This window comes from Cucurbita moschata, unplaced genomic scaffold (genome assembly GCF_002738365.1).
Source record: "Cucurbita moschata cultivar Rifu unplaced genomic scaffold, Cmos_1.0 Cmo_Scf00011, whole genome shotgun sequence".
Classification (NCBI taxonomy): Eukaryota; Viridiplantae; Streptophyta; class Magnoliopsida; order Cucurbitales; family Cucurbitaceae; genus Cucurbita; species Cucurbita moschata.
The window spans coordinates 4,965,980-4,990,479 of NW_019268527.1; the positions used below are offsets into that span (position 1 = coordinate 4,965,980).

Sequence of the window (24,500 nt, forward strand, 5' to 3'; positions counted from 1 at the left end):
AAAAAAAAAAAAAAAAAAAAAAAAAATCCTATTTTTATTTATTAAATCCCAAATGCAATTTTCCAAAATTGGACATTGCTTAACCCAATAATGATTGAATCTAACTACACCTACAAAATTAATACTTTCTCTTCAACGTACGGACACATTTATTATTTAATATTTAATTAAACAAAGGGAAAAAAAATTAATTTCACTAATCTTTAAATTAAGACGGGATCCAGTAACAGTAATTAATTTTTTTTTATTATTTTTTAAATGATAATGATGGAGTTTTGACCGTAATGAAAAAGATGAAGAATTTGGTCGTAGAAAAAAAAAAGGACTAAGGTTTAAATAAAAGTTTAAAGTAACATGGGTCCATGGAAATTTTAAAATTAAAAAAAGAAAAAGAAAAAGAGATTTAACCCTAGTTGAAGAACGGAAATAACAATGCTCGACTAGGGTTAAATAATATAACAATTATCGTAATTTTGTAAGCCTATGGTGGTCAAATTGTCTCAATTTTCTACTAAAGTTACATGTAATCAATGTCATTATTGGATGATGAAAGCTAATTTAGAGAATGATCATGGCTTATGCTCAAAGTGAAAAATATCATACCATTGTGAAGAGTCGTGTTGATCTAACCGTCATTATAAAGGGTTGAATCATACGCCGTTTGTGTCACCAGTGAAATTGGATGAAATTATCAATAATTAAAGAAAAAAAAAGATTCTCCCACATCCAACTTTTTTTTTTTTTTTTAAGTTAATAATTAAGGAAAGGAAAAATGTTCTGTCGGGGAGTTTAGATAAATTTAAGAACTAATTATTCCCACTATTGGTTGGATTATTTTAAGGATTGATGATTCCCCAACCCTTTTTCATCGCTAAAATAGGAAAGTTTTTTATTTTATTATTATTATAATTAATTGCATCGATATTGGGACTAACTCGATTAGTTGACCTAATCCGACCATTATTTCCACTTTTGGAAATTTAATTAAGAATAAAAGGTACAAAACTAGAGTATATTATATAACTCTTTTACTTTAATTAGCATTAATGAAACACTATTTTATATTATTTCGTACATAAATATAAATAAATATATATATATTCGCACATGGGTCAGCTGGAAATGTCATCCCACTTTAGATCTAAAATTATTTAATATCTTAATGTGAGATTTTACTTCGATTGGAGAAGAAAACGTTAAAAAAAAAAAAAAAAAAAAAACGAGTGCTAGCGAAGAAGCTAGTCTCGAAGGAAGTGGATTGTGAAATCCCACCTCGGTAGGATATAGATCTGAAAACGACCCTTTGTTTACAAAATTTCCAAAATTAGAAAGAAAAAATTAGGAAGGGGAAATAAAGTAAATGATTCGATGAATAATGGAATAAAGATGCCCCTATATAAGCTATAGCCTTTCCCTTGTCTCTTACAAACTATATATATATATATATATATATATATAAATAATTATTTGTAATTATATTTTGGATATGGAAATTACGAAAATGGGTATAAGGAAGTAAAAAACAAAAAAGAAAAGCATATGGGATATAATATAATGGATTCATGTGTGTGCTTGTGTGTAGACATAAAATAGACCCATCAATGTAAATAAATATTTATATAAAGAAATTAAATTATTATTATTTATAAAAAAAAAAAATGGAAGCATGAATTTACTCCATTTGAACAAAGGGGGCGCAGAAACACTTAAATTAAAAGGGACCCCATTTTTCAGTGCACGGACCTTTATTGGGAAATATGTCGTGTCCGTACAAACAGTACCCCCTCCCTTATTTATTTATTTTTATATTACCAAAATTAGACCAGGTTACATACTTATTTTCAAGTATTTATTTTCATACTCATTTTTACATTTGTTTTGTCCTTATTAATATATTTTCTAAAAAATTTATATTTCGTTATCTAAGTCAAGCACTCCCGAACATAATGTATCTTAGATTTGGTGATTTCTTGACTGTTTTATTCAGAATATATGTGAGTAAGAACAAAACATGCAAGTAGAAAAAAAAGATGTATATACAATATTTAAAATTATATTGGTAGCTAGCTAGGTGGAGAATTTATTTTTGTTAGATTTTATTGAGATATTTTAGGTTGAATCTAGATATTTTAGTGACCGGGTAAAGATTTGAATTTTTGAAGGCAACGGGTAAACATTGAGCTTGTCTATGTTGATATTATATGACTTAGTTTTTATAGTTTGTCAAGTGATCATGTGACTATCCATACCTAAGATTCGAACCATAATTTACCCTGGTTGACATATTTTTTTAAAAAAAATTCATAAGATTACTTCCAGCTAAACACACTTACATTAAAGTAATCTGACATTTTGAAAAATTATATAAGAAATGTGCGAGTAAAGAGAAGACATATTGGTCGGTAAGAATAATCTCCACTTTTAGAAGCAATTTAAGACAAGTATGTAAGATGATGATGCCGAAGGAAATGCATGAGAATAATTCTAACACGTGTAACGATGTTAAACACAGTTGCGAATGGTTTGTTCATGTAAGGAGGAGTTGAGGTTCATAATTATTGGAGTTGAAACCAAGAAGTTGTGTTGTGTGATGAGAAATGTTGTTAGCATAAGGCCAAAGAGGGTTACAATTTGAAGGCTCAATCCATTATGGAACATTTTCACGTGGAAGATGACAAATCAAAACCAAGAACATTATTGGAAGGAGATGACAAATGGCAAATTTTGGGAAAGATATTTGATGGAATGCGACAGCTTTGGAGCCGAGTTGCATTAACTGCAGCAGTAGCAGTAGCAGCAGCAGCAGGAGGATGGTCTCCAATAATTTACATATATAACACAAACCCTTCTTCAACCTTCCAATCTCTAATCTTACTTAGAAATATCCATTAACTTTTCATCGGAATAAACAGCATAAACCCCACACTGCAACAGAACTATATAATAAAGTGATTTAGAGGACATGAAAATGTGGATTTTTATTAACGACAACAAATTATTGGGAGTAGCTCCATAATCCATCCCCTGGAGAATTTGTGGGAGAGTCATCGGAAGAGAGCGACTTGATCCGTGGTGGACTCACCAGCATTCCCTCAGCCATGTCCACCAGTAAATTGGGCATGTTCAGTAGCTCTTCCTCGTCCACGAACTCCCGGGCGGCAGCGGCGGCGGCCGTAGCGTCAGAGGAAAACCCTGCCCCACCAACAGGGCGGGTATGTGCAGCAGGAGCAGGAGCAGGAGCAGTGTCGGGGTGTCTGGCAGCAGCGGCAAGAGCAGCAGCGGCGCGGATATCAGAAGGGGAAGTGGAGGAAGGAATGCGATAGGATAAGAGAGCGTCTGGGAAATTAAGAGAGGCATCAGGGCCTTTAAGGGCGAGGGCAGCTACGTCGTAGGCGGCTGCAGCCATGTCAGGAGTAGGGTAGGTGCCAAGCCAAATGCGAGTGGTCTGTCGAGGCTGGCGGATTTCAGAGACCCATTTGCCACTTCGGCTGCGGACTCCACGGAACTTGGGGTGGCGATTAGAAGAAGAAGAAGAAGAAGAAGAAGAAGATTGAGTATCGTCAGACATGAAAGAATCAGATTCAGAAGCAGATGCAATGAAATGGGGAAGAAACAGAGAAGAGTTTATAAAGGAAAAGGGGGAAGAGCTGTAAAAGCCGTGGGGAATTCGTGGACAACATTCCCAGAGCTTTGAGTGAGAAGCCACACGCATTTTTTTTTAACCTAAATCAAATAAACTTTCATGTTTTTTTGGTGATGATTAATTTGGGACATTCATGCTTCCCACTACCCATTTCATCTTTTAGTATTAAACCTTACCCATCATTGCCTTCATTTACTTCATTTCTTACCCTGCTTCTAATCTAATACTCCATTCAAACTTGTTATTGTTCTTCAATATCGTACCTTTGTTTATGTTGATAGCTTAAATTGTGAGTAAAAGTCTTGTCCAAACACGGGTTTGAAACCAAAATGGAGAATTTAATAAGAGAAGAAAGAGGAGAGAGGGATTTGACACTGCTTGCCTTTGAGTCCACAAAATATAAATCCAGGTCATTTCAGTGCCACTGCTGCACAAGTAGGGCACTGAATCAATATCAAAATGGTCATTTTCTTCATACTTTTCCTTTTTTCTTTTTTCGTTGGTCAAATCACCATGACCCCAACTGCCAAATCAATTTGTTATCCTAAAAAACTTACCCCAAACTCTATGGCCGTTAAAGCTCCCTTCTTTTTCTTATCTTCTTCATCCATGGAGTCTCTCAAATCCACGCCTATTCCCATTTTCAGGCCCTACCCATTTTCAATCGCGACCAAATCTGTGAAACCCATCAAGGTTTCCATTAGGCCGCCTCCATCGGACTTCGATTTCCGAGTTGAAATCTCTCGGGATTCCAGAGCCGCCATTGCTGAAGCTCACCCTGAGTTGCTTGATTTGGTTGACGATGGCACGTTGGTTTTGGTCGAGAAGAGGAGATTCGGCCCTGTCCCTGCTTGGAGAGCCGAATTTGTGGAGCCGGAAGCGATATGGTTGGTCGCAACTTCGCATATTTCGCCCAAATCGGTTAAGGATGTCGAGCGAGTGGTTCGAGCAGTGAAGCCCGATAATGTGGTCGTCGAGCTTTGCCGGAGCAGGCAAGTTTGATTTCCAATTTGGGGTTTTTTTTTTTGTCAGTAATTCAATATCCAAATCAAGCAAAGTAGTCTACATTGTTCTGAATTCATTCTTGTTCTGTATTTGCTTTCATTTACCAATTAAAAAGAATCAACATATCTGATGTGTTGAATTATTGCTTTGCTTTAAAAGAATGAACATCTTAAAACGATTCCAGACATTTGTTCCAGAGCTGGAATCATGTATACATTAGAAACTGGTGAGCCACACCAAAAACTAAAGTCCAACATGTTCTCCTTGAGTGGAGATGGTTTCTTGGGTGCTGTTGGTCGCAGCATAAACCTAGGTGAGGCTAACATTTTGTTTGTTTTTTTTGTTGGTTGTTGGCATATAAGCTGTCTAAAACTTGTCAATAATTCTTCAGGAGGCCAAACAGCTCTCGCTTTGCGCCTGCTTTTAGCTGCTTTTTCCTCCAAAATTTCTTCAGATGTCAACCGTCCTTTTGGCAGTGAGGTAACAGATCTTCAATTCACCAAGTAATGTTTAGACTAAGTTCATGAAACTCTCATCAATCATGCAGTTTCGGGCTGCTCGTAAAGCTTCTGAAGAAGTTGGTGCTCAAATAGTTCTAGGGGATCGACCAATTGAAATAACTGTATGTGCTTTTTTCCTGCAAGATTACACAATTTCTTGCTTTTCCTTTCCCTCTCAGTCACTTCAATTTGATTTGTTACACAATTTCTTGCTTTTCCTTTCCCTCTCAGTCACTTCAATTTGATTTGTTGATTGTGCAGCTAGAAAGGGCATGGAACGCTTTGACATGGAACCAGAAGTTGAGCTTAGTAAGCTCAGTTATCCGTGGAATAACTTCACAATCTAATGTTTCTCGGAGCAATGATGAGGTTCTTTCCCACCTGAAATCTTGTGAATTGTTTCTCAAAAAATTTAACTCGGCTTTAAACACGTCAATCATAAAGTATCTTGTTGATGATTGTTGGGAGGGAGTCCCACGTTGGCTAATTAGGGGTATGATCATGAGTTTCTAAGTAAACAACACTATCTCCACTAGATTGAGGCCTTTTGGGAACATGGATATAAAGCCATGAGAGCTTATACTCAAAGTTGACAATATCATACCACGGTAGAGAGCCGTGGTTCCAAACCTATCTCAGAAGTGATTCAGCCTTGGTTGCAAGATGTGAAGAAAATTTGTGTCCATAGCCATGCTTCCTAAGTTTTGAATAATAGGCCGGTTGAGATAGGAACTGGAGTCGGATGCAAAAGAAATGCATAGACTGGCTTACATACCATATCAGGAACATCCGACATAGATTTAAACATGTCTTTCTCAGGAGTTGAATCTAAGCTTTAAACATAGAGATCTGTATAATTAGACAATTCCTGTTACTATTTTCTTTTTTCTCATTTGCGATGATACATCGCTTCTTTTACTTAGGATCTTGTTTATTAATGTGAGATCTCACATCGATTGGAGAGAGGAACGAGTGTCAGCGAAGACGCTGGGACTCGAAGGGGGTGGATTGTGAGATCCCACATCGAATGGAGAGAGAAGTGAGTGTCAGCGAGGACGCTGGGTCCCGAAGGGGGTGGATCGTGAGATCCCACATCAGTTGGAGAGGGGAACGAAGCATTCTTTACAAGGGTGTTGAAACCTCTCCCCTCCCTAGCAAACGCGTTTTAAAAGCCTTGAGGAGAAACCCGAAAGGGAAAACCCAAAGATGACGATATCTGCTAGTTGTGTGCTTGAGCTGTTACAAATAGTATCAGAGCCAGACATTGGGCGATGTGCCAACGAGGACGCTGGTTCTCGAAGAGGGGTGAATTGTGAGATCCCACGTCGATTGGAGAGAGGAATGAAACATTCTTTATAAGAGTGTTGAAACTTCTCTCTAGAAACGCGTTTTAGAAACCTTGAGGGGAAACCCGAAAGGGAAAGTCCAAAGAAGACAATATTTGCTAGTGGTAAGCTTGGGTTGTTACAAATGGAATCAGAGCCGGACACCGAGCGGTGTGCCAACAAGGACGTTGAGCCTCGAAAGGGGGTGGACGCGGCGGTGTGCCAGTGAGGACGTTGGGCCTTGAAGGGGTTTGGATTATGAGATCCCACCTCGATTGGAGAGAGGAATGAAACATTGTTTATAAGAATGTTGAAACTTCTCCCTAGCAAATCGGTTTTAGAAACCTTGAGGGGAAACCCAAAAGGGAAAGTCCAAAGAGGACAATATCTATTAGTAGTGCGCTTGGGCTGTTATAAATGGCATCAGAGCCGGACACCGGGCGGTATGCTAACGAGGACGTTAAGCTCCGAAATGGGGTGGACACGATGGTGTGCTAGCGAGGACGCTGAGCCCCAAAGGGAGGTGAATTGTGAGATCCCACATCGATTGGAGAGGGAGAACGAAGAATTGTTTATAAGGGTGTTGAAACCTCTCCCTAGCAGACTCGTGGACGAATCATCATATCCTTCTTTTTCTTGAAGTTCGAATGTCGGTGCATGAATCACCATATCCTTCGTTTTGTGAATGTGCTTTTCAGGAAGCAGGTAGAGATGGGAGTTCCTTGCAGCTGTATGAGCAGCTCAGTTTTTCATATCCATCTCTTCTTCAACCTCTTATTCATGAACGAGACACTGTAAGTATAATCACATAATGCATTTACAGCTCTTACTTCTTACCTCTGTAAAGTTGTTAATAGCTGCATTTTCAGTACCTTGCATGGTCTCTAAAGCGAAGCAAGGCGGTGAACAAGAGTAAAAGGGTGGTGGGGGTGATTGGAAGAGGCCATATGAGCGGCGTCATCTATGCGATCATATCGGATCAAGGAGACTTGCGATTTCGAGACGTTGCAGGTAAGAGAGCTGGGGAAAGCTCCAATGGCTTTGTTAGCAGTCTGTTGCAGAGCTTGGTTAGAGACACTATCATTGGTGTTGTCTTCTGGGTTTTATATGAACAATTGAAACAACAACATTTAGTGCCTTAGCTGATCATCTTTCCAAACCATACCTCTGTAGAAAATCAATCCAAAAGTATACCATTCAAAACTTACATGTAAAGAGATGATTTGATCCTTATGTGTATTAGTCCATTTTTCAATAAATCATTTGAAAATTGATCTAAATCCACCCACTTGGGGCTAGCGTCTTCGTTGGCACACTGCTCGGTGTCTGACCCTAATACCACTTGTAACAACTCAGTCCCACCACTAGCAAATATTGTCCACTTTAGCCCATTACATATCACCATTCGCCTTACAGTTTCAAAACGCGTATATTAGGGAAAGGTTCCTAAACCCTTATAAAAAATGCTTCATTCTCTCTCCAACCTAAGAAATGCTTCGTTCTTCTCTCCAACCGAGGAGGGGTCTCACGATCCACCCCCCTTGAGGGCTCAACATCCTCTTTGGCACATTGCTCGGTATCTGACTCTGATACCATTTGTAACAGGCCAGTCCCATCACTAGCAGATATTGTCCACTTTAACCCGTTACATATCGCCGTCAGCCTCACAATTTTAAAATACGTCTGTTAGGAGAGGTTTCCACACTCTTATAAGAAATATTTCGTTCTCCTCTCCAACCGATGTAGAATCTCACACCATGTATTATAATATGCTTATTCCTTTTCAATACATTCTCAATACCACATCACAAGTGAACAAAACGTTAAGAATCTAAGATCTCTTATCAAGTTTAATCATTTCAATATATATTCGAAATGAGAAAGATTTGAATCAAAGATAAAATATTTGAAATCAAGTTGACAACTTTATTAGTAATTAGGTCATGGTTTGTTCTATACTTAGTTAAGAGAGTAATTAGATGCATGCATGTGGAAATGGTATTTATTTGGAACCTTAACGCACATTACATGGATTTAATTAAATGTGACCAAAGAATATAGAGCCCAAGATATGAATAAATGAAAGATCTCGAATCTTTTATAAATGGAACTCCAAGTGGGAGCCTCACATCTTTGGTAAGCAACATTAAATATAAACTTTAGCCTTAGATTCTTTTACATAACAAAAACATTCATCGATGAGTACAAACTTCATAGCATTCATTATCATCCTCTTCATGATTTGAAAGTTCTTGGTCGAGATTTGAAGGATGGGTGAAGTTTGTGAAGGAGTAAAGTTTGTGGATATTCATGTGTTGTTGGTGGACGATGATGCTACCTCTCTAGCCGTGGTGTCCGCCATGCTTAGAGTTTGCAAATACCAAGGTTGATATGAACAAAATGAATTTAGATTTTGTAGCTAAGATTTTGATATAACATGTTTTGTTATGTTTTCAGTTGTGACGCTCAAGAATCCAATGGAAGCACTTGATACTCTTAGGGCAAGAAAAGGGTTCTTTCATCTTCTTGTCACTGATCTTCACATGCCTCAATTGAGTGGCCTTCAATTACAGAAGCAAGTAATGCAGGAATTCAAGCTTCCCGTCATCAGTAAGTATATCTACGATCCTCCATAATAATATGATATTGTCCACTTTGAGCATAAGCTCTCGTGGCTTTGCTTTAGGCTTCTCCAAAGGCCTTATGTCAATGGAGATGTATGTTGAGGCGGGAATGATCATATATAGGTTTATAAGTAAGGAATACATCTTCATTGGATAAGGCCTTTTGGAGATGGCTTCTCAAAGCAAACCCATGAGAGGTTATGCTCAAAGTGGATAATATCATATCATTGTGGAGATCCGTGATTCCTAACATGGTATCAAAGTCACGCCCTTAACTTAGACATGTCAATAGAATCCTTAAATGTTGAACAAAGAAGTTGTGAGACTCGAAGATGTAGTTAAAAGTGACTCAAGTGTCGAACAAATGATGTATTTTATTCGAGGACTCCAGAGAAGGAGTCAAGCCTCGATTAAGTGGAGGTTGTAGGCTCTATAGTGTACTTTGTTCGAGGGGAGGATTGTTGAAGATTGTTGGGAGGGAGTCCCACATTGGCTAATTTAGAGAATGATCATGGGTTTATAAGTAAGGAATACATCTTCATTGGTACGAGACCTTTAGGAGAAGTCCAAAGCAAAGCCACGAGAGCTTATACTCAAAGCGGACAATAACATACCATTGTGGAAAGTTGTGATTCCTAACAAAACTCATGATCATTTCCTAAATTAGTCAAGGTAGAACTCCCACCCAACAATTTTCAACCAGAAATGCGTCCCATTTAAGAGGAAATTAACCCAAAGCTTCACTTTTTTTCAGTGATGTCAGCTGATGAAAAGCCTAGTGTGATATTGAAGAGTTTAGAGGAAGGTGTTGCATTTTACATGGTAAAGCCAATAAGCCTAAATGACGTCAAACATGTATGGCAATATGCTATTACACCCAAGAAGGTTTCACCTGATCAAACAAGAACCATTATCCCACATGAACTGTCCATCCAGATTCAGAAATCTTCGTTCAAGAACTCGAGTTCTTCGCCGTCTTGTTCGAGAAGGGAAATCAAATCTAAATCTGCAGAACCCAAGAACAAGAAGGCCAAGGAAAGTAAGGTTGCTAAGAATTCCATTGCCATAAGAAAGCCAAAGGTTATTTGGACAAATTCACTTCACAATCGCTTTCTTCAAGCTATTAAACTGATAGGGCTTGACAGTGAGTAGATCCTTCGGCCATCATTCTAATTTTAAGTTTTTTCTCATCAACTAATGATTTTGTTTAAGTTTATACTTTTTATTTTGTTCAGAGGCTGTCCCAAAGAAGATCCTCGAGTTCATGAATGTTCCTGGCTTGACTAGAGAAAATGTTGCCAGCCATTTACAGGTTTTTGTTTGAGCCTTTCTTATTTGGATTGGGTTGAATTGGTTCGAATTGTTTGAGTTATTAAATAATGGTTCGGCTCAATTCAAATTAAGTTTTGAAAATTTGATGAACCAATGTGATGTCCCATGTCGGTTGGGGAGGTGTGATGTCCCACATTGGTTGAGGAGGAGGACAAAACACCCTTTATAAGGGTATGGAAACCTTCCTCTAACAGACGCGTTTTAAAGTCTTGAGGGGAAAGCCGAAAGGGAAAGCCCAAATAGGACAATATCTATTAGCGGTGAATCTGGGTCGTTACAGGAGGAGAACAAAACACCCTTTATAAGGGTGTGGAAACCTCTTCTAGCATATGCTTAATGGGGAAGCTCGGATGGGAAACCTCAAAAACCTTGAGGGGAAGCCCGGAAGGGACAGCCCATCTGGGTCGTTACAGGAGGAGAACGAAACATCCTTTATAAGGGGTGGAAACCTCTCCTAGCATATGCTTAATGGGGAAGCCCGGATGGGAAACCTCAAAAACCTAGAGGGGAAGCTCGGAAGGGAAACCCCAAAGAGGACAGTATCTGGATGATCCTTTATAAGGGGTGGAAACCTCTCCTAGCATATGCTTAATGGGGAAGCCCGGATGGGAAACCTCAAAAACCTAGAGGGGAAGCTCGGAAGGGAAACCCCAAAGAGGACAGTATCTGGATGATCCTTTATAAGGGGTGGAAACCTCTCCTAGCATATGCTTAATGGGGAAGCCCGGATGGGAAACCTCAAAAACCTAGAGGGGAAGCTCGGAAGGGAAACCCCAAAGAGGACAGTATCTGGATGATCCTTTATAAGGGGTGGAAACCTCTCCTAGCATATGCTTAATGGGGAAGCCCGGATGGGAAACCTCAAAAACCTAGAGGGGAAGCTCGGAAGGGAAACCCCAAAGAGGACAGTATCTGGATGATCCTTTATAAGGGGTGGAAACCTCTCCTAGCATATGCTTAATGGGGAAGCCCGGATGGGAAACCTCAAAAACCTAGAGGGGAAGCTCGGAAGGGAAACCCCAAAGAGGACAGTATCTGGATGATCCTTTATAAGGGGTGGAAACCTCTCCTAGCATATGCTTAATGGGGAAGCCCGGATGGGAAACCTCAAAAACCTAGAGGGGAAGCTCGGAAGGGAAACCCCAAAGAGGACAGTATCTGGATGATCCTTTATAAGGGGTGGAAACCTCTCCTAGCATATGCTTAATGGGGAAGCCCGGATGGGAAACCTCAAAAACCTAGAGGGGAAGCTCGGAAGGGAAACCCCAAAGAGGACAGTATCTGGATGATCCTTTATAAGGGGTGGAAACCTCTCCTAGCATATGCTTAATGGGGAAGCCCGGATGGGAAACCTCAAAAACCTAGAGGGGAAGCTCGGAAGGGAAACCCCAAAGAGGACAGTATCTGGATGATCCTTTATAAGGGGTGGAAACCTCTCCTAGCATATGCTTAATGGGGAAGCCCGGATGGGAAACCTCAAAAACCTAGAGGGGAAGCTCGGAAGGGAAACCCCAAAGAGGACAGTATCTGGATGATCCTTTATAAGGGGTGGAAACCTCTCCTAGCATATGCTTAATGGGGAAGCCCGGATGGGAAACCTCAAAAACCTAGAGGGGAAGCTCGGAAGGGAAACCCCAAAGAGGACAGTATCTGGATGATCCTTTATAAGGGGTGGAAACCTCTCCTAGCATATGCTTAATGGGGAAGCCCGGATGGGAAACCTCAAAAACCTAGAGGGGAAGCTCGGAAGGGAAACCCCAAAGAGGACAGTATCTGGATGATCCTTTATAAGGGGTGGAAACCTCTCCTAGCATATGCTTAATGGGGAAGCCCGGATGGGAAACCTCAAAAACCTAGAGGGGAAGCTCGGAAGGGAAACCCCAAAGAGGACAGTATCTGGATGATCCTTTATAAGGGGTGGAAACCTCTCCTAGCATATGCTTAATGGGGAAGCCCGGATGGGAAACCTCAAAAACCTAGAGGGGAAGCTCGGAAGGGAAACCCCAAAGAGGACAGTATCTGGATGAGCACTTGTTCTGCTGTATAACTTTGAAAAACGCGTTTTAAAGCTTTCAGGGGAAGCCCACGGTGGGTCTGGGCCATTACACCCAACTCATAAAGTTTTTATAATATGTTAATAATCCAACTAATGTATTAAAATTGAATTGCTTTGTTTATGTATGGATTCAGAAGTACAGAATTTTCTTGAAAAGAGTGGCAGAAAAGGGTGCTCGTTCAATGAAGATATATTGTGATAATGTATTGCAAAGATCAAATTCTGCTGCACCTCATGTTCAATACCCATTATACAGATCAAAATTGCAAGCCCAACATCCAAATTTCCCTCAAAATCAACGATTAATGGCTCCTATAAACAACCAATGTCCTTCTTTGGGCTCCTTTAAACAACCAACCCCTCAAAACCCTAATCTTGAAGGAGCTTCCATGGAAAACCCTTTGGCCCATTTTTGGAATCAAAAGTACTCAACTCTTTTGACCATCAACAAACTTAACTTCCCTAATTTCAATGGGGATCAAAATTTCGTGTTGGTAAGAAATGAAAACCCTAAGTGTTCGAGCGATGGAACAGGAAGAACAACTGGAGAGGATCGAATGATTTGTTCGAGTCGAAATGGGGTATGCAATGTGCAAGCTTCTGATGATCTCAACAATGGGGGTTGTGCATCAATAGGGTCATATTTTGGGCAATTTGAAGGTAGAAATCAACTTTTACCAGTGGTTTCTAACATAAATGTGGAGAAAAATGTGTTAGTTTCATCAGAAGAAGAGGTGGGGAATGATAATATTTGGAAAGCAGCTAATGAGAGCAATGCCTTTGGTGATATTGGTGAAGACCAAAGTTATTTTGATGTTCTTAGTGACATTTTCATGGGGCACAACGACACTCAAACTTCTTTACAGGTTCGTTTTCGTACATAACTATGTCCGTTCTTTTCGTCGAGAATACGGCGTCTTAACCAAATGAGTTATGCTTAAATAAGTATATGAAAATTGCATTAGCATTGTTTGTTGATATGAAGGTCTGTGATCACATGAACGTCTTAACAATGTATATAAGCTATAACTTCATACTCTATTACCGCATTCATTATAACTACAAAAAAAACGTTATAAAATGTCCCAGATTTTTAATAACATGGGCTGTCAAAAAACGTTATAAAAAGTCTACGATAACATTTTTCGTAAGCTATTGTATCCATTATTTGTTGTAGTGTGATATCTGGAATGGGATTGAAAGGGATGGTTCAGCAAAGGAAGATCTCCAACCTTCAGGCCTTTCTGCTCAGGTAATTGCAACCCTAAATAATTAGTTTTAGTTGGAGAAGCCCTTTAATATTATTCTGTGAATAACTATAACTATAACTATAACTACATATATATATATATATATATATATATATATATATATATATGGGAAGCTAAGCTGAAGTGTTGGTGTTTGGGTGTAGGGTTGGTACGATGATCTCTTAGACACCATTTTGGGAGATGGGTCTTCATAAGAGGAAGAAGAAGCTGCTCATTTTAGAACCAAAGAACTGGAGAGGTCTGTACACACACACCATGCATGAATCAAGCTCAAAAAACTTTCTAATTGTTGTTACTTCATATTTAAGATTATCGTAAACTTTCTAATCGTGGTTATTTTCTATCCGGTGGAGAATAGAAAGAAACAACGAGCCTAGAGTAGGGCGCTAGAGATTGATCGAGCTAGACAAAGACCTAGAACAGAATATCTCTGGGAGATGGTGCATTTAGGATCACGAAGGATGGCCAGTGGGCTTAGCCTTAGTATTCCAAACCCTGACAGGTTTGAGAGGTCTTCCTTGAGAACGTTGAAGATGAGTGAATCCGTGTCTATTCCATCAAGACATGTCCTAAAAAACCTAGTAAAACACCACAGTAACCATGGACAACCGAGGTAGCTCGCCAGGCTTGAGTAGTGAGAATTGTGTCATCAGATCTTCCACTTCCTTCATTGCTCTGAAACCGTACCATCAAGGCTCTACTCTGATACTAGAATCGTCGAGTTAGGCTTAGCCAGATAGGGCAGTGTGATTTGTGCCCCGACGTAGTGGAGATAATTATGGGTCTCCTAAACAAGACTTCTAAGCCGTAAACCCGTCCTTGAGCAGGGGAGCGTGCATGATTCCATGGGAGGATTATCAGCTAATCTCCATGGATAATGTTCAGAGTGCTTTACAGATTTAGATCCAGCCATACTGACCCTTTAGCCTTACTTGTGAGGTCACGCCTCAACATAGAACACTAATCATTCATTGCATAAGTAAGGTAAGCTACCTAAGTTGTAGAAAAGAAGAAAACTGGTCAAACCCCTATGGGTAAGCTTCAGTTTGGAAACCGGCTCAAATAGTCGAGTATCCAACTGCTCAGATTGCATCGGAGCTTAGACCGCACTTTTTAGAGCCATAATAAAGCTCGTGGATACTTACTAGGTTAAGGATGCAAAAATAGTCTACAAGTAGGTTGCTTATTGAGTATTCTTATACTCATTCCTTACTACACTTTTTTCAGGTGAATGATGCCACAGATCAAGGCAGGAGGGTGTTGGGGAGTCATAAAGCCACATAGGAATAATCCGAGGTGTCTAGGAGTCTATGTCGTACCCCATAAACTTCTATTATGAAATTCATATACTACATGAATATTTGTATTGATCGAAACTTTTTTTCTTAAGTGCTAAATTTTTTCCGTAAAATTTTCTTGTGTATCTCTTTTCTTCGTGTTTTTATTGGATAGTCGGTTGGTTTTGTCCTTGATTATCGAATTTTGGAGTATGACAAGAAAAAAAATTGGTAGTGGATATGATAGATGCTTGGAAATGGGCGAATCTAGTTAGAGATAGATCCAAATATATCCAAATTATGGTTTGAAGATGAACGAGGATTTGGTCGGCAGTTTAGTGTCGGAAAGAGAAGAGGTTCTTTTTTGCTTCTTTTTTCTAAAAAGTTGATCACAAAAGGTGCTGTTTTTTGGATGAGCAGATAAAGACATGCTACAAAACACAACATACTAAGACATTCAATATGAATTTGACACCTCTCTATAACTACCAACTAAAATGGGAAAACAGCCTTTAAAATTGCTCACAAAAGTGACCCAGAAAGCCAAAAATGACACAAAATTCAAAGAAAAGCATCAACAAGACGAACAACGATTGGTTCAAAAAAAAACTCCTCTTTTAAGAATCCAACTGGAGTTTAATTTTAGAACTGTTTCAATGGTTTAGGAAGATGAATAAGACTAAAAATAAACTAATTTTATTGCTTTTTTATCTTTTTAAATTCGATAATCACATGTGAATAGGTGAACTATCGACCTCTAACATGTTAATGGGTATCGTGCCCATTTAACTGATAGTAAACTTACAATTATTCTCGGTCGAATGGTGATGAAAATTTAAACAAAATAGGGATAATTTAGTGGGATTTTAGCTAGAGACTTATGTTGAAGAAAGGAATCTTTTACATTTCATCGTATATTTAATTAACAAAAGATTTTCTTTTAATATGGTGGGGTTGTTGCTTCCACATATTCAAACCCTTTTTCAAGTTTTAATTCATACCATACCTAATTAATTTGCTATTAACTCTTCAAAGATTCTAATCGAGATCTAATTGAAATTTAAACGTTTAAAAGTTCGACCGGTTTTGAATAATGTAATAAAGTTCATTATATATCAGATCACTTTCGGCGTGTTATGTCAACATAAACTTAATTTAACCTTAAAAAATGAACCTTTTTGACATAGGCATAAATATTACATTAAAGTCGGGTATATTATAAATAGTAAGTAAGTTTGAAACATTTATGGTCAAAAAAGACTGATTGAGTTGCTAACAACATTATGGTGGAGACCAAATCCGAAGTTGTAAAATACTAAGAAAAATGCAATATTTGTGGCTAGTGTTCATCGTTTGAGATCATTACGTTTCAAAACACCTTCTTTTTGTTTCAATTATTCGAATCTCTTTTAAGTAAGTAATCATGTCTAAGCAAGCTTCTGATTTGCCGAACTCTATTTAATTTCAACTACAATTATTTTTCGGTTTGAATTCTATGATACAGTAATCATAGTCATAATCCAATAATCCAATAAACTAATTTACTTAGAAGAGATGTTTTCATTTCATAGCTTAAGAGATAAGAGATTGATGAAGATGAGGATGATAATGGATAGAGAATGCATGCCTCAAATTCAATGCATCCTCATCCTCTTGCGATTCATTATTTTAATAAATATACTCTTCATGAATTAATTCTTTTTCTCAGAATAATTTTGAAATATGTTCAATGAATATAACATTAGATAGGTAACATTCGATTATTGAATAGAACGAGTATCAATTTTTCTTCTCAAACACATCGTTCCATTTTATGTGATACTTAACTTCAAAAGCACGCCCGAGACAGAGGTACCACCGAAAGGGTCACCAAATCTAAAAAGGGTTAGCGAGAAAACACGAAAACGTTCTCTCCAAGTTAAAAAGGATATTCCTTTTCAAAAATTGTCAAAAATGGGAATGGAATGTTTGAAGCAATAAGGGTATTGATATTTGTTGGGTATATTATGTGGATGGAGATGAAGATTGGATGATGATTATTTGGACCTTTTCTCCACACGTTTTTAAGACCAAGCCGCTGTTCTTTTTGTTCTTGTTTCAAACAATTCAAGAAGTGTCAATTCATGGGAGCTTCCTCTTATGTTTCTTACTAAGCTAAGAGAGACCAATCCACTTCAAACCCTCTATCCATATCAACCTTGGTAAACCACATGAGTCAAAGAAGTAGACTGCCCATCTCCAATATGAATCTAATTTTGTACTCTTACCTCAAATACCTATGTCCTTATGATGATGTAATAACAAGCTCATAATTATAATCATATGTGTTCCTTTGCATTCATATTCACCAACCTATTTCGCAGCCCTTTTCATTGATGATTCATGCAAATGATTTGGGGTTTGGATTTTCCTATCATATGAACCAACCCAGTGCATGTAGCATTGTCTGATTTGGCACATTACGTATCGCCATCAACTTAGAGGAGAATGTTTCATTTCTCTCTCCAACTGATGTGGGATCTCACAACCCATCTTCTTGGTGAGCCCAACGTACTCACTGGCTCGCCACTCAGTGTCTGATACTATTTGTAATAGTTTAAGTTTATCGGTAGTAGATATTGTCCTCTTTAATGGTATCAAAGGCAGTTACTGAAACTACAAGAAAGTTAGAAGTTTAAATATTCGTGACTCGTTGAACTATAAAAAAACTTTGTGTATCGAATATCAACTCGTCGTGACTATAAAGTATAGGAATCAAATGGATGTGTAGGGTTTAAAATATAGAGTTGAAGGAGGGACACTCCCAAATAGCGTAAAAAACATGTAAGATCTTTTTTATGTATTAAAAAATATGTAAGAAAGAGAGAGGAGGAGTTTACGCGCTTCCTCTTCGTCTGATAAGCTATAAAAGGGACTCATTTAGTCATGTCTTTAGCAGAAAACCCCCCTCCGACTCTCTCTCTCTCTGTCTCTGTCTCTGTCTTCGTATTAAGTCTTTAATCCTCTGCTCTCCAAATTATGTGTCGTGTAAGTTGTTCGAACCCCAGCAGATTATGCGGCGACGACGATGAAGTTGCTTACCTTAACTCAATTAATCACTCTTTGAAGCCTTCCAATATGCATTTTACAAACCCTTTGATCCCTCAGCCCCCGACATCCCAACAAAGCCACCATAAACCAACCAAACAAATTGATACCCATTTCTCCTTGGCCCTTGGAGAGGCCTTTTCCATTGCCCAAATCGCCTTCCCCATGATCCTCACCAGCCTCCTCCTCTACTCCCGCTCCCTCATTTCCATGCTCTTCCTCGGCCGCCTTGGCGAGCTCTCTCTCGCCGGCGGATCCCTCGCTCTCGGCTTTGCCAACATCACCGGCTACTCCATTCTCTCTGGCCTCGCCATCGGCATGGAACCCATCTGCGGACAAGCCTTCGGCGCCAAGAAATTCACTCTCCTTGGCCTTGCTCTGCAGAGGACCATTCTTCTCCTCTCCTTGATTTCAATACCCATTTCAATTCTCTGGCTCAACGTCAAGCCTATCCTTTTGATTTGCAAACAGGACGAATCCATTGCCCACCATGCTCAATTGTTCCTTCTCTACTCTGTTCCTGACCTCTTCGCTCAATCCCTCATCCACCCACTTCGAATTTACCTCCGAACCCAATCCATAACGCTCCCTCTCACTTTCTGCGCCACTTTTTCGATCTTTCTCCACATACCCATCAATTATTTTCTTGTTTCTTATCTCAATTTGGGCATTCGAGGAGTTGCAATAGCAGGGGTTTGGACAAACTTCAACTTGGTGGCTTCTTTGATTCTCTATATAGTAATCTTCCAAGTTCATAAGGAAACATGGGGAGGATTCTCGCTTGAATGCTTCAAAGAATGGGGGAAGCTTCTCAATTTGGCAATTCCAAGCTGCGTATCCGTCTGCCTCGAGTGGTGGTGGTATGAAATCATGATCTTGCTCTGTGGCCTGCTGCTAAACCCCAAAGCCACGGTGGCGTCAATGGGCATTTTGATTCAAACCACGGCATTGATTTACATATTCCCATCTTCGTTGAGCTTCAGCGTGTCGACAAGGGTGGGGAATGAATTGGGGGCAGAGCAGCCAAAGAAGGCAAAATTAGCCGCCATTGTTGGGCTGTCTTGCAGCTTCGTATTGGGAATCTCTGCCCTGTTTTTCGCAGTTTCAATAAGAAAGATTTGGACGAGTATGTTCACAGAAGATAAAGAGATCATAGCATTAACGACGATGGTGCTCCCCATAATCGGACTATGCGAGCTCGGGAACTGCCCACAGACGACGGGCTGCGGCGTATTGAGAGGAACAGCCAGGCCTAAAATCGGGGCGAATATAAATTTAGGATGTTTTTATTTGGTGGGTATGCCAGTGGCGGTGGGGCTATCATTCTACGGTGGGTTCGATTTCCGGGGACTGTGGCTGGGACTACTGGCGGCGCAGGGATGCTGTGCGGCTGCGATGTTGGTAGTTTTGGGCTTTACAGATTGGGAATTTGAAGCGATTAGAGCTAAGAAGCTAACCGGTAGCGGCGATGAAGCGGTGGAAGCTCAATCACTTATTCCTAAGAACAAGGAAGATTGCTGCTAATTTCAGCTGATCGGAACTAAAATTTGTGACATTGACGATGAAGTTGATGACATAATCCGTTTAATCCGTTTAATCCGTTTTTTTTTTTTTTTTTTTGATAGAAAAAAAAATATTAAATTTTTTGGGTGGTGGTCGTACAGAAGGCAGAAATAGGTTCTTATACATTGTTGGATTTTGATCATGTGGGTGATAATGGTTGCTATATTACAATCAACTATATGAACCAAAATTCAATTACTCGTATCTCTCCGTTCTACTCAACTCGAGCATACCTCTATTTCCTCTTTCTCTCGCCTTTTCGATCTCTATATTAAGTGGAATGAATATTTGAATCAGTCTGTAAGATCCCACGTTAGTCGGAGCGAGGAACAAAATATTCTTGAGACTGACAATAACATATCTCTTAGCAGTGGATTTGAAATTGAGTTGTTACCGGAACCGGCCTCTTAATCGAATATATATATATAGAGAAACGTGAGGTGTAAGGAAAAAATTTAAATAATACAAAGATTCAAGAGGTTGAGGATCTTAGAAGTAAACCATATAATATGGTGAAATTAATAAATGCATGGGAATAATTAAAAAAAAAATACAAGAATCGCGGCCAGCTATTTTGGCTGATTCTGTAACATATAAATATTGATCATATCATATTATATAATTTAAATATAATCTTTTGTCAACAATTCGCCTCATAAATCTTATGTCACTCTATTTCGACCTCTCTAAGATTTATTTTAATGTTTATTTAATGTAACTTAGTAGGGTTGTGCTTTGAAACCCACATGGGCTTTCATTCCTCACTATTAATGAAAATTCATATAATTAAGATTTTAAAATTCTTAAATAAAATTATACGTCACACCTTCGATTTTTTCTATAAATTTTGAAGAATAAGTATTCATTCATGCTTGAACATGATCGAATATTTCAATTTTCATACCTTATATTTGTTATACTAAAAATATATTCTTTGACCTATTTTCGATATATTTAATAACGCTTAGAAATTGTATTTTTTTTAAAAAAATGTGATTAAATTTATAAAAAGTGCATGAAACTTTCTCGTTTTTACTTGAGACTTGGATTTTTTTATTTTTTTTTTAAAGAAAAATGCATTTTCTTGGAGGGAAGGTACGTGTCACTTCTAACAAATATTGTCTGCTTTGCACCATCAGTTTCATGTTTTGGGTCGTTTCTCTCTCCAACGGAGCTCACAATCAACCTCATTTGGAGACCAGCGTCTTCACTAGCACACCACTCGATATCTGGCTCTAATATTATTTATAACAACACAAGTCTACTGCTAACAGATATGTTACGTGTCGCTGCATCATGATTTTAAAACACGTATGTTAGGGACACATTTCCATAGGCCTGTAACGAATGATTCTATAGCTGGTAGAATAGATTGGGTAGATTTATATAGTCGGTGGTTTCTAAGACCTACGAGATTGGGTTATAGTTAGGTTTGGTCGGGTTAAATTAGTATTCAAAATAATTTATTTTCTTCACTCCATTCATGAATTCAAAAGCTTGGAATTTAAATAATTAAATTAACGACTTAGAATTTGTTTTAATTAAGACTTTCTAGAAACCACTCTGTCAATTTTGGTTGTTGTTGTTTTTTTTTTTTAAGGTCAAAAGCTTCAAATTTAACGTACTAAATGGATCAAAGAGACCAAGTCTTTATTATTATTATTATTATTTATTTATTTAAATTTTAAAGGGCCACCCAAACTTTAGTTGGTCAAATTAATTATTCTCAACATTTTTCTTCTTTTAATCCTTTTCCATTTACGTTTATTACAATCTGGAAATTTTAAAATTTGGTCCACGCTTTTATTTTCTAAAATATGGACAATTCTTCCTTATTATCTCCATTTTTCACATCCAAATTATATACATTCATCTTAATCTCGCGCCCGAGAATATATACTTTATAGTCAAAATAACAAGACACTATTTATCATCTCAAAAGTCGATAGTTTCATCTTACCTTATAATTATTAAATTTTTAAAATGTAACCAATTTTAGTGATGTGTTGTCGTTTATAAATGTTTGATATTTGAACTTTACGGGGTTTTAATTATAAATGTAATATGTAGGGTAGATAGGTAGAATTTTTTAAATAATTAAAAAATAATAACTCGACAACCCAACTTAACCTAGCTCAATCCGAAAATAGAGGGTTCGATTGAGTTGGGTCATGAACTCTATTCGTGTTACTCGAGTCACCGACCTGAAATTTCAAATTAATCTAAATAACCCAAACATATATTATAACATGTCTAAAAATTACTCTATTCTCCCTTTTTCTTAAAAATGAACACTTTTTGTGAGCAAATGCAAATGAATATATGCTAAGTTTTAATCCCAAATGAATATATATATATATATATATATATATTTTGTGGTAGAAGCTTCCAATTTTGTCAACTCTAAAATAAACTAATTTAGAGAATGAATTTCATTCCAATTCTTATATGTTAATGCATTTTTCCCATAAATTTAAACAACATTTAATCATATTATAAAGATTTATTAAAGATTAAATACTCATATTCCATTTATATTTGTTTTCCAATCATGAGGAATATCCATTTATTATTAGAAGTGGAGGCTATTTCAAAAAACATATAGAATAATTTTTACTATAATTTTTTATTTTTTTAAAAAAATATCAACATTTTTAGTCACATCGATATCACATCACTAAATTTATAATTCCTCGTATCGATTCTTTCAAATAAAAGCGGTTTAAAATTCTCTACAACTAATTAATTAACTATAATTTTTATTTGTAAGTGACGTGACACTAAACACATTCAAAGGCTCACATTAAACTCTAAAAGATTCGTGTCGCTCGAGATTTAGAAAGAAAATTAAGTCAAATTTTAATAATTAATTACTATAAAATTATTTGATAATTATTTCTTTTAGCTTTTAACTTAGAAACGTTGTATAATATTATGTATTTTATATTATATTTTTTTATATGATCTTTAATAATGGAGATTGATTGATGTGTATATTAAAGTTGATCGTGAACCTAGTTAAGATAATAAAGTGCATTTATTGATTCTTATCATGCATGATGACCCTTTGCAAATAAATATATACAAACAACAACAAACAGAATGACTAAGCTTCAATTATAAATTTAGTCATATGAATCCCATATAGTTTTTGTCGTTAGCATTATTAGAGATACCAATCATTATATAAACGTTGACTTATTTAGCATGAAATAATAACGATGAGTAGAAGATATCTTTTGAACCAACCAAAAATTTCATGTTGGTTGGGTTGTTGACCCGATCGACCCAAATAAATAATGTTCACAACCCATTTCATCCCAACTTAATCAACCTTGTATTTCTGGGTTTGATTAGGTTGAGTTGTTAGATTGTACATTCACCACGTTGCAGTGCATCTGTGATGTCTCACATTGGTTGGAGAGGAGAACAAACCACCATTTATAAGGGTGTGGAAACCTTCCCCTAGCAGACGCGTTCTAAAGCCTTGAGGGGAAGCCTGCAAGGGAAAGCCCAAAGAGGACAATATCTGCTAGCGGTGGATCTGGGTCGTTACAAATGGTATCAGAGCCAGACACCGGACGGTGTGCCAGTAAGAACACTCGGCCCCAAAGGGAGGTGGATTTGGGGGCAGTCCCACATCGATTGAAGGAAGGAAAGAGTGCTAGTGAGGACGCTGGGCCCCGAAGGGGGTGGATTGTGATGTCCCATATTCGTTGGGAGGAGAACAAACCACCATTTATAAGGGTGTGGAAACCTTCCCCACCTTCCCCTAGCAGACGACATGAGGGGAAGCTCGAAAAGAAAAGCTCAAAGAAGACAATATTGGATCTGAGTCGTTACAGCATCACTAACCCAACTTACTATTTTTGGTTTAAGTTAGATGGTCTAAATTGATCGAGTTGCGGGAGTTATGGTAGAATAGAAAAAAGATAATAAAAACGTGAATCATGGAAGGATGGGAATATATTAATTTATAAGAAGGGGTGTTTGAAGGATATGAATGGGCAAAGAGAAAGAGATGGCGTGTGAAGATAGGGCTCTTCGCCGCCACGAAAAGGCCAACCCAAAGGCCACAAACAAACACATCACCGCACCACATTGCATGCAGAGTTGGGCGTCACTTTCTCACCCCTCTCATATGGCCAGCTCCTCTACTTGGATTCTTCTTCTCTCTTTCTCTCTCTCTATATATATATTCTACAGATATATATATATATTTCTGGTGGGTGTAGAGGGAACAGATTCGTGGATTCCAAGCCATGCAAAATCAAGCAGTTTTTTTCCCTTAGCTGATGTTGCAGCTACAAAGTCAAACTTTGTCTCTCTACAGCTTCAAATGGTGGACTTATAAATAATAACATAACTTAGTTTCAACATTACCATTAATCTAACATCATCAAACTTTGAATTCTTCAACAACTCACGCCACTCGAGAGAACGACACATTTCTTATAGGAGTGTAAAAATCTCTTCTTAATATACGCATTTTTAAATCGTGAGATTGACAGTAACGGGTCAAAGCAAATAATATTTGTTAGCGTTAGGATTGAACTGTTATAAATTGTATTAGAGCTTGACATCGGGTGTGCCAGCGAGAACAGTGGTCTCTGTTGGATGATGAAAGTCCCACATCGACTAATTTAGGGAATATCATGGGTTTATAAACAAAGAATACTCTCTTCATTGGAATGAGACGTTTTGGGAAGCTCAAAGTGGACAATATCATATCATTGTGGAGAGTCGTGTTCGTCTAACAGTACCTATAAAGGTGGATTGTGAGACCTTAGAGATGAAAACGAATGAATGGGATTATA

At 37.9% G+C, this 24,500-nt stretch overlaps 4 protein-coding genes and 1 long non-coding RNA gene across 7 annotated transcripts in view; 4 read left to right on the top strand and 1 right to left on the bottom strand.

The window, feature by feature from the left end:
• LOC111449417 overlaps positions 1 to 8,186 on the top strand; it is a 33,928-nt gene extending 25,742 nt beyond the window's left edge. The window contains exon 3 of the long non-coding RNA XR_002711613.1: positions 8,169 to 8,186. This is a non-coding gene — a long non-coding RNA (uncharacterized LOC111449417). The remainder of the gene's footprint in view (positions 1 to 8,168) is intronic.
• Positions 2,723 to 3,873, bottom strand: LOC111449416 (ethylene-responsive transcription factor ERF027-like). The gene has a single exon (XM_023089290.1). The coding sequence runs from the start codon at positions 3,710 to 3,712 to the stop codon at positions 2,996 to 2,998; it is 717 nt and encodes a 238-aa protein (XP_022945058.1). The 5' UTR covers positions 3,713 to 3,873; the 3' UTR covers positions 2,723 to 2,995.
• LOC111449409 (traB domain-containing protein) lies at positions 4,062 to 7,753 on the top strand. 3 transcript variants are annotated; one of them, XM_023089281.1, is made up of 7 exons: positions 4,062 to 4,635; positions 4,846 to 4,961; positions 5,040 to 5,128; positions 5,196 to 5,270; positions 5,410 to 5,517; positions 7,172 to 7,267; positions 7,343 to 7,753. In XM_023089281.1, exons 1-7 carry the CDS (start codon positions 4,103 to 4,105, stop codon positions 7,613 to 7,615), a joined length of 1,290 nt encoding a protein of 429 aa, XP_022945049.1. In that variant the 5' UTR covers positions 4,062 to 4,102; the 3' UTR covers positions 7,616 to 7,753. The 3 variants fall into 3 exon arrangements, with proteins under 3 accessions (XP_022945049.1, XP_022945050.1, XP_022945051.1); XM_023089282.1 differs by having other exon boundaries at positions 4,475 to 4,635; positions 4,833 to 4,961; XM_023089283.1 differs by having other exon boundaries at positions 4,559 to 4,635; positions 4,808 to 4,961.
• Positions 8,187 to 8,743: 557 nt separating the features above from the next.
• LOC111449916 (putative two-component response regulator ARR21) lies at positions 8,744 to 15,037 on the top strand. The gene is made up of 8 exons (XM_023090003.1): positions 8,744 to 8,858; positions 8,931 to 9,083; positions 9,852 to 10,241; positions 10,333 to 10,409; positions 12,620 to 13,351; positions 13,663 to 13,737; positions 13,900 to 13,994; positions 14,984 to 15,037. The coding sequence occupies exons 1-7, from the start codon at positions 8,744 to 8,746 to the stop codon at positions 13,948 to 13,950; spliced, it is 1,593 nt and encodes a 530-aa protein (XP_022945771.1). The 3' UTR covers positions 13,951 to 13,994; positions 14,984 to 15,037.
• A 2,918-nt stretch (positions 15,038 to 17,955) lies between these two features.
• LOC111449327 (protein DETOXIFICATION 49-like) lies at positions 17,956 to 19,881 on the top strand. Its single transcript, XM_023089176.1, has one exon. The coding sequence runs from the start codon at positions 18,052 to 18,054 to the stop codon at positions 19,642 to 19,644; it is 1,593 nt and encodes a 530-aa protein (XP_022944944.1). The 5' UTR covers positions 17,956 to 18,051; the 3' UTR covers positions 19,645 to 19,881.
• Positions 19,882 to 24,500: the final 4,619 nt, after the last annotated feature.

Excerpts from the sequence above, each read along its gene's own strand:
- LOC111449916 (XM_023090003.1), top strand. The coding sequence starts at position 8,744 with ATGGGTGAAGTTTGTGAAGGAGTAAAGTTTGTGGATATTCATGTGTTG. Across the intron at positions 8,859-8,930 it reads TAGAGTTTGCAAATACCAAG|TTGTGACGCTCAAGAATCCA; the intron begins GTTGATATGAAC and ends TTATGTTTTCAG. Across the intron at positions 13,352-13,662 it reads ACACTCAAACTTCTTTACAG|TGTGATATCTGGAATGGGAT; the intron begins GTTCGTTTTCGT and ends TATTTGTTGTAG.
- LOC111449327 (XM_023089176.1), top strand. The coding sequence starts at position 18,052 with ATGTGTCGTGTAAGTTGTTCGAACCCCAGCAGATTATGCGGCGACGAC.
- LOC111449416 (XM_023089290.1), bottom strand. The coding sequence starts at position 3,712 with ATGCGTGTGGCTTCTCACTCAAAGCTCTGGGAATGTTGTCCACGAATT.
- LOC111449409 (XM_023089281.1), top strand. The coding sequence starts at position 4,103 with ATGGTCATTTTCTTCATACTTTTCCTTTTTTCTTTTTTCGTTGGTCAA. Across the intron at positions 4,636-4,845 it reads GTCGAGCTTTGCCGGAGCAG|AGCTGGAATCATGTATACAT; the intron begins GCAAGTTTGATT and ends CATTTGTTCCAG. Across the intron at positions 7,268-7,342 it reads TTATTCATGAACGAGACACT|TACCTTGCATGGTCTCTAAA; the intron begins GTAAGTATAATC and ends CTGCATTTTCAG.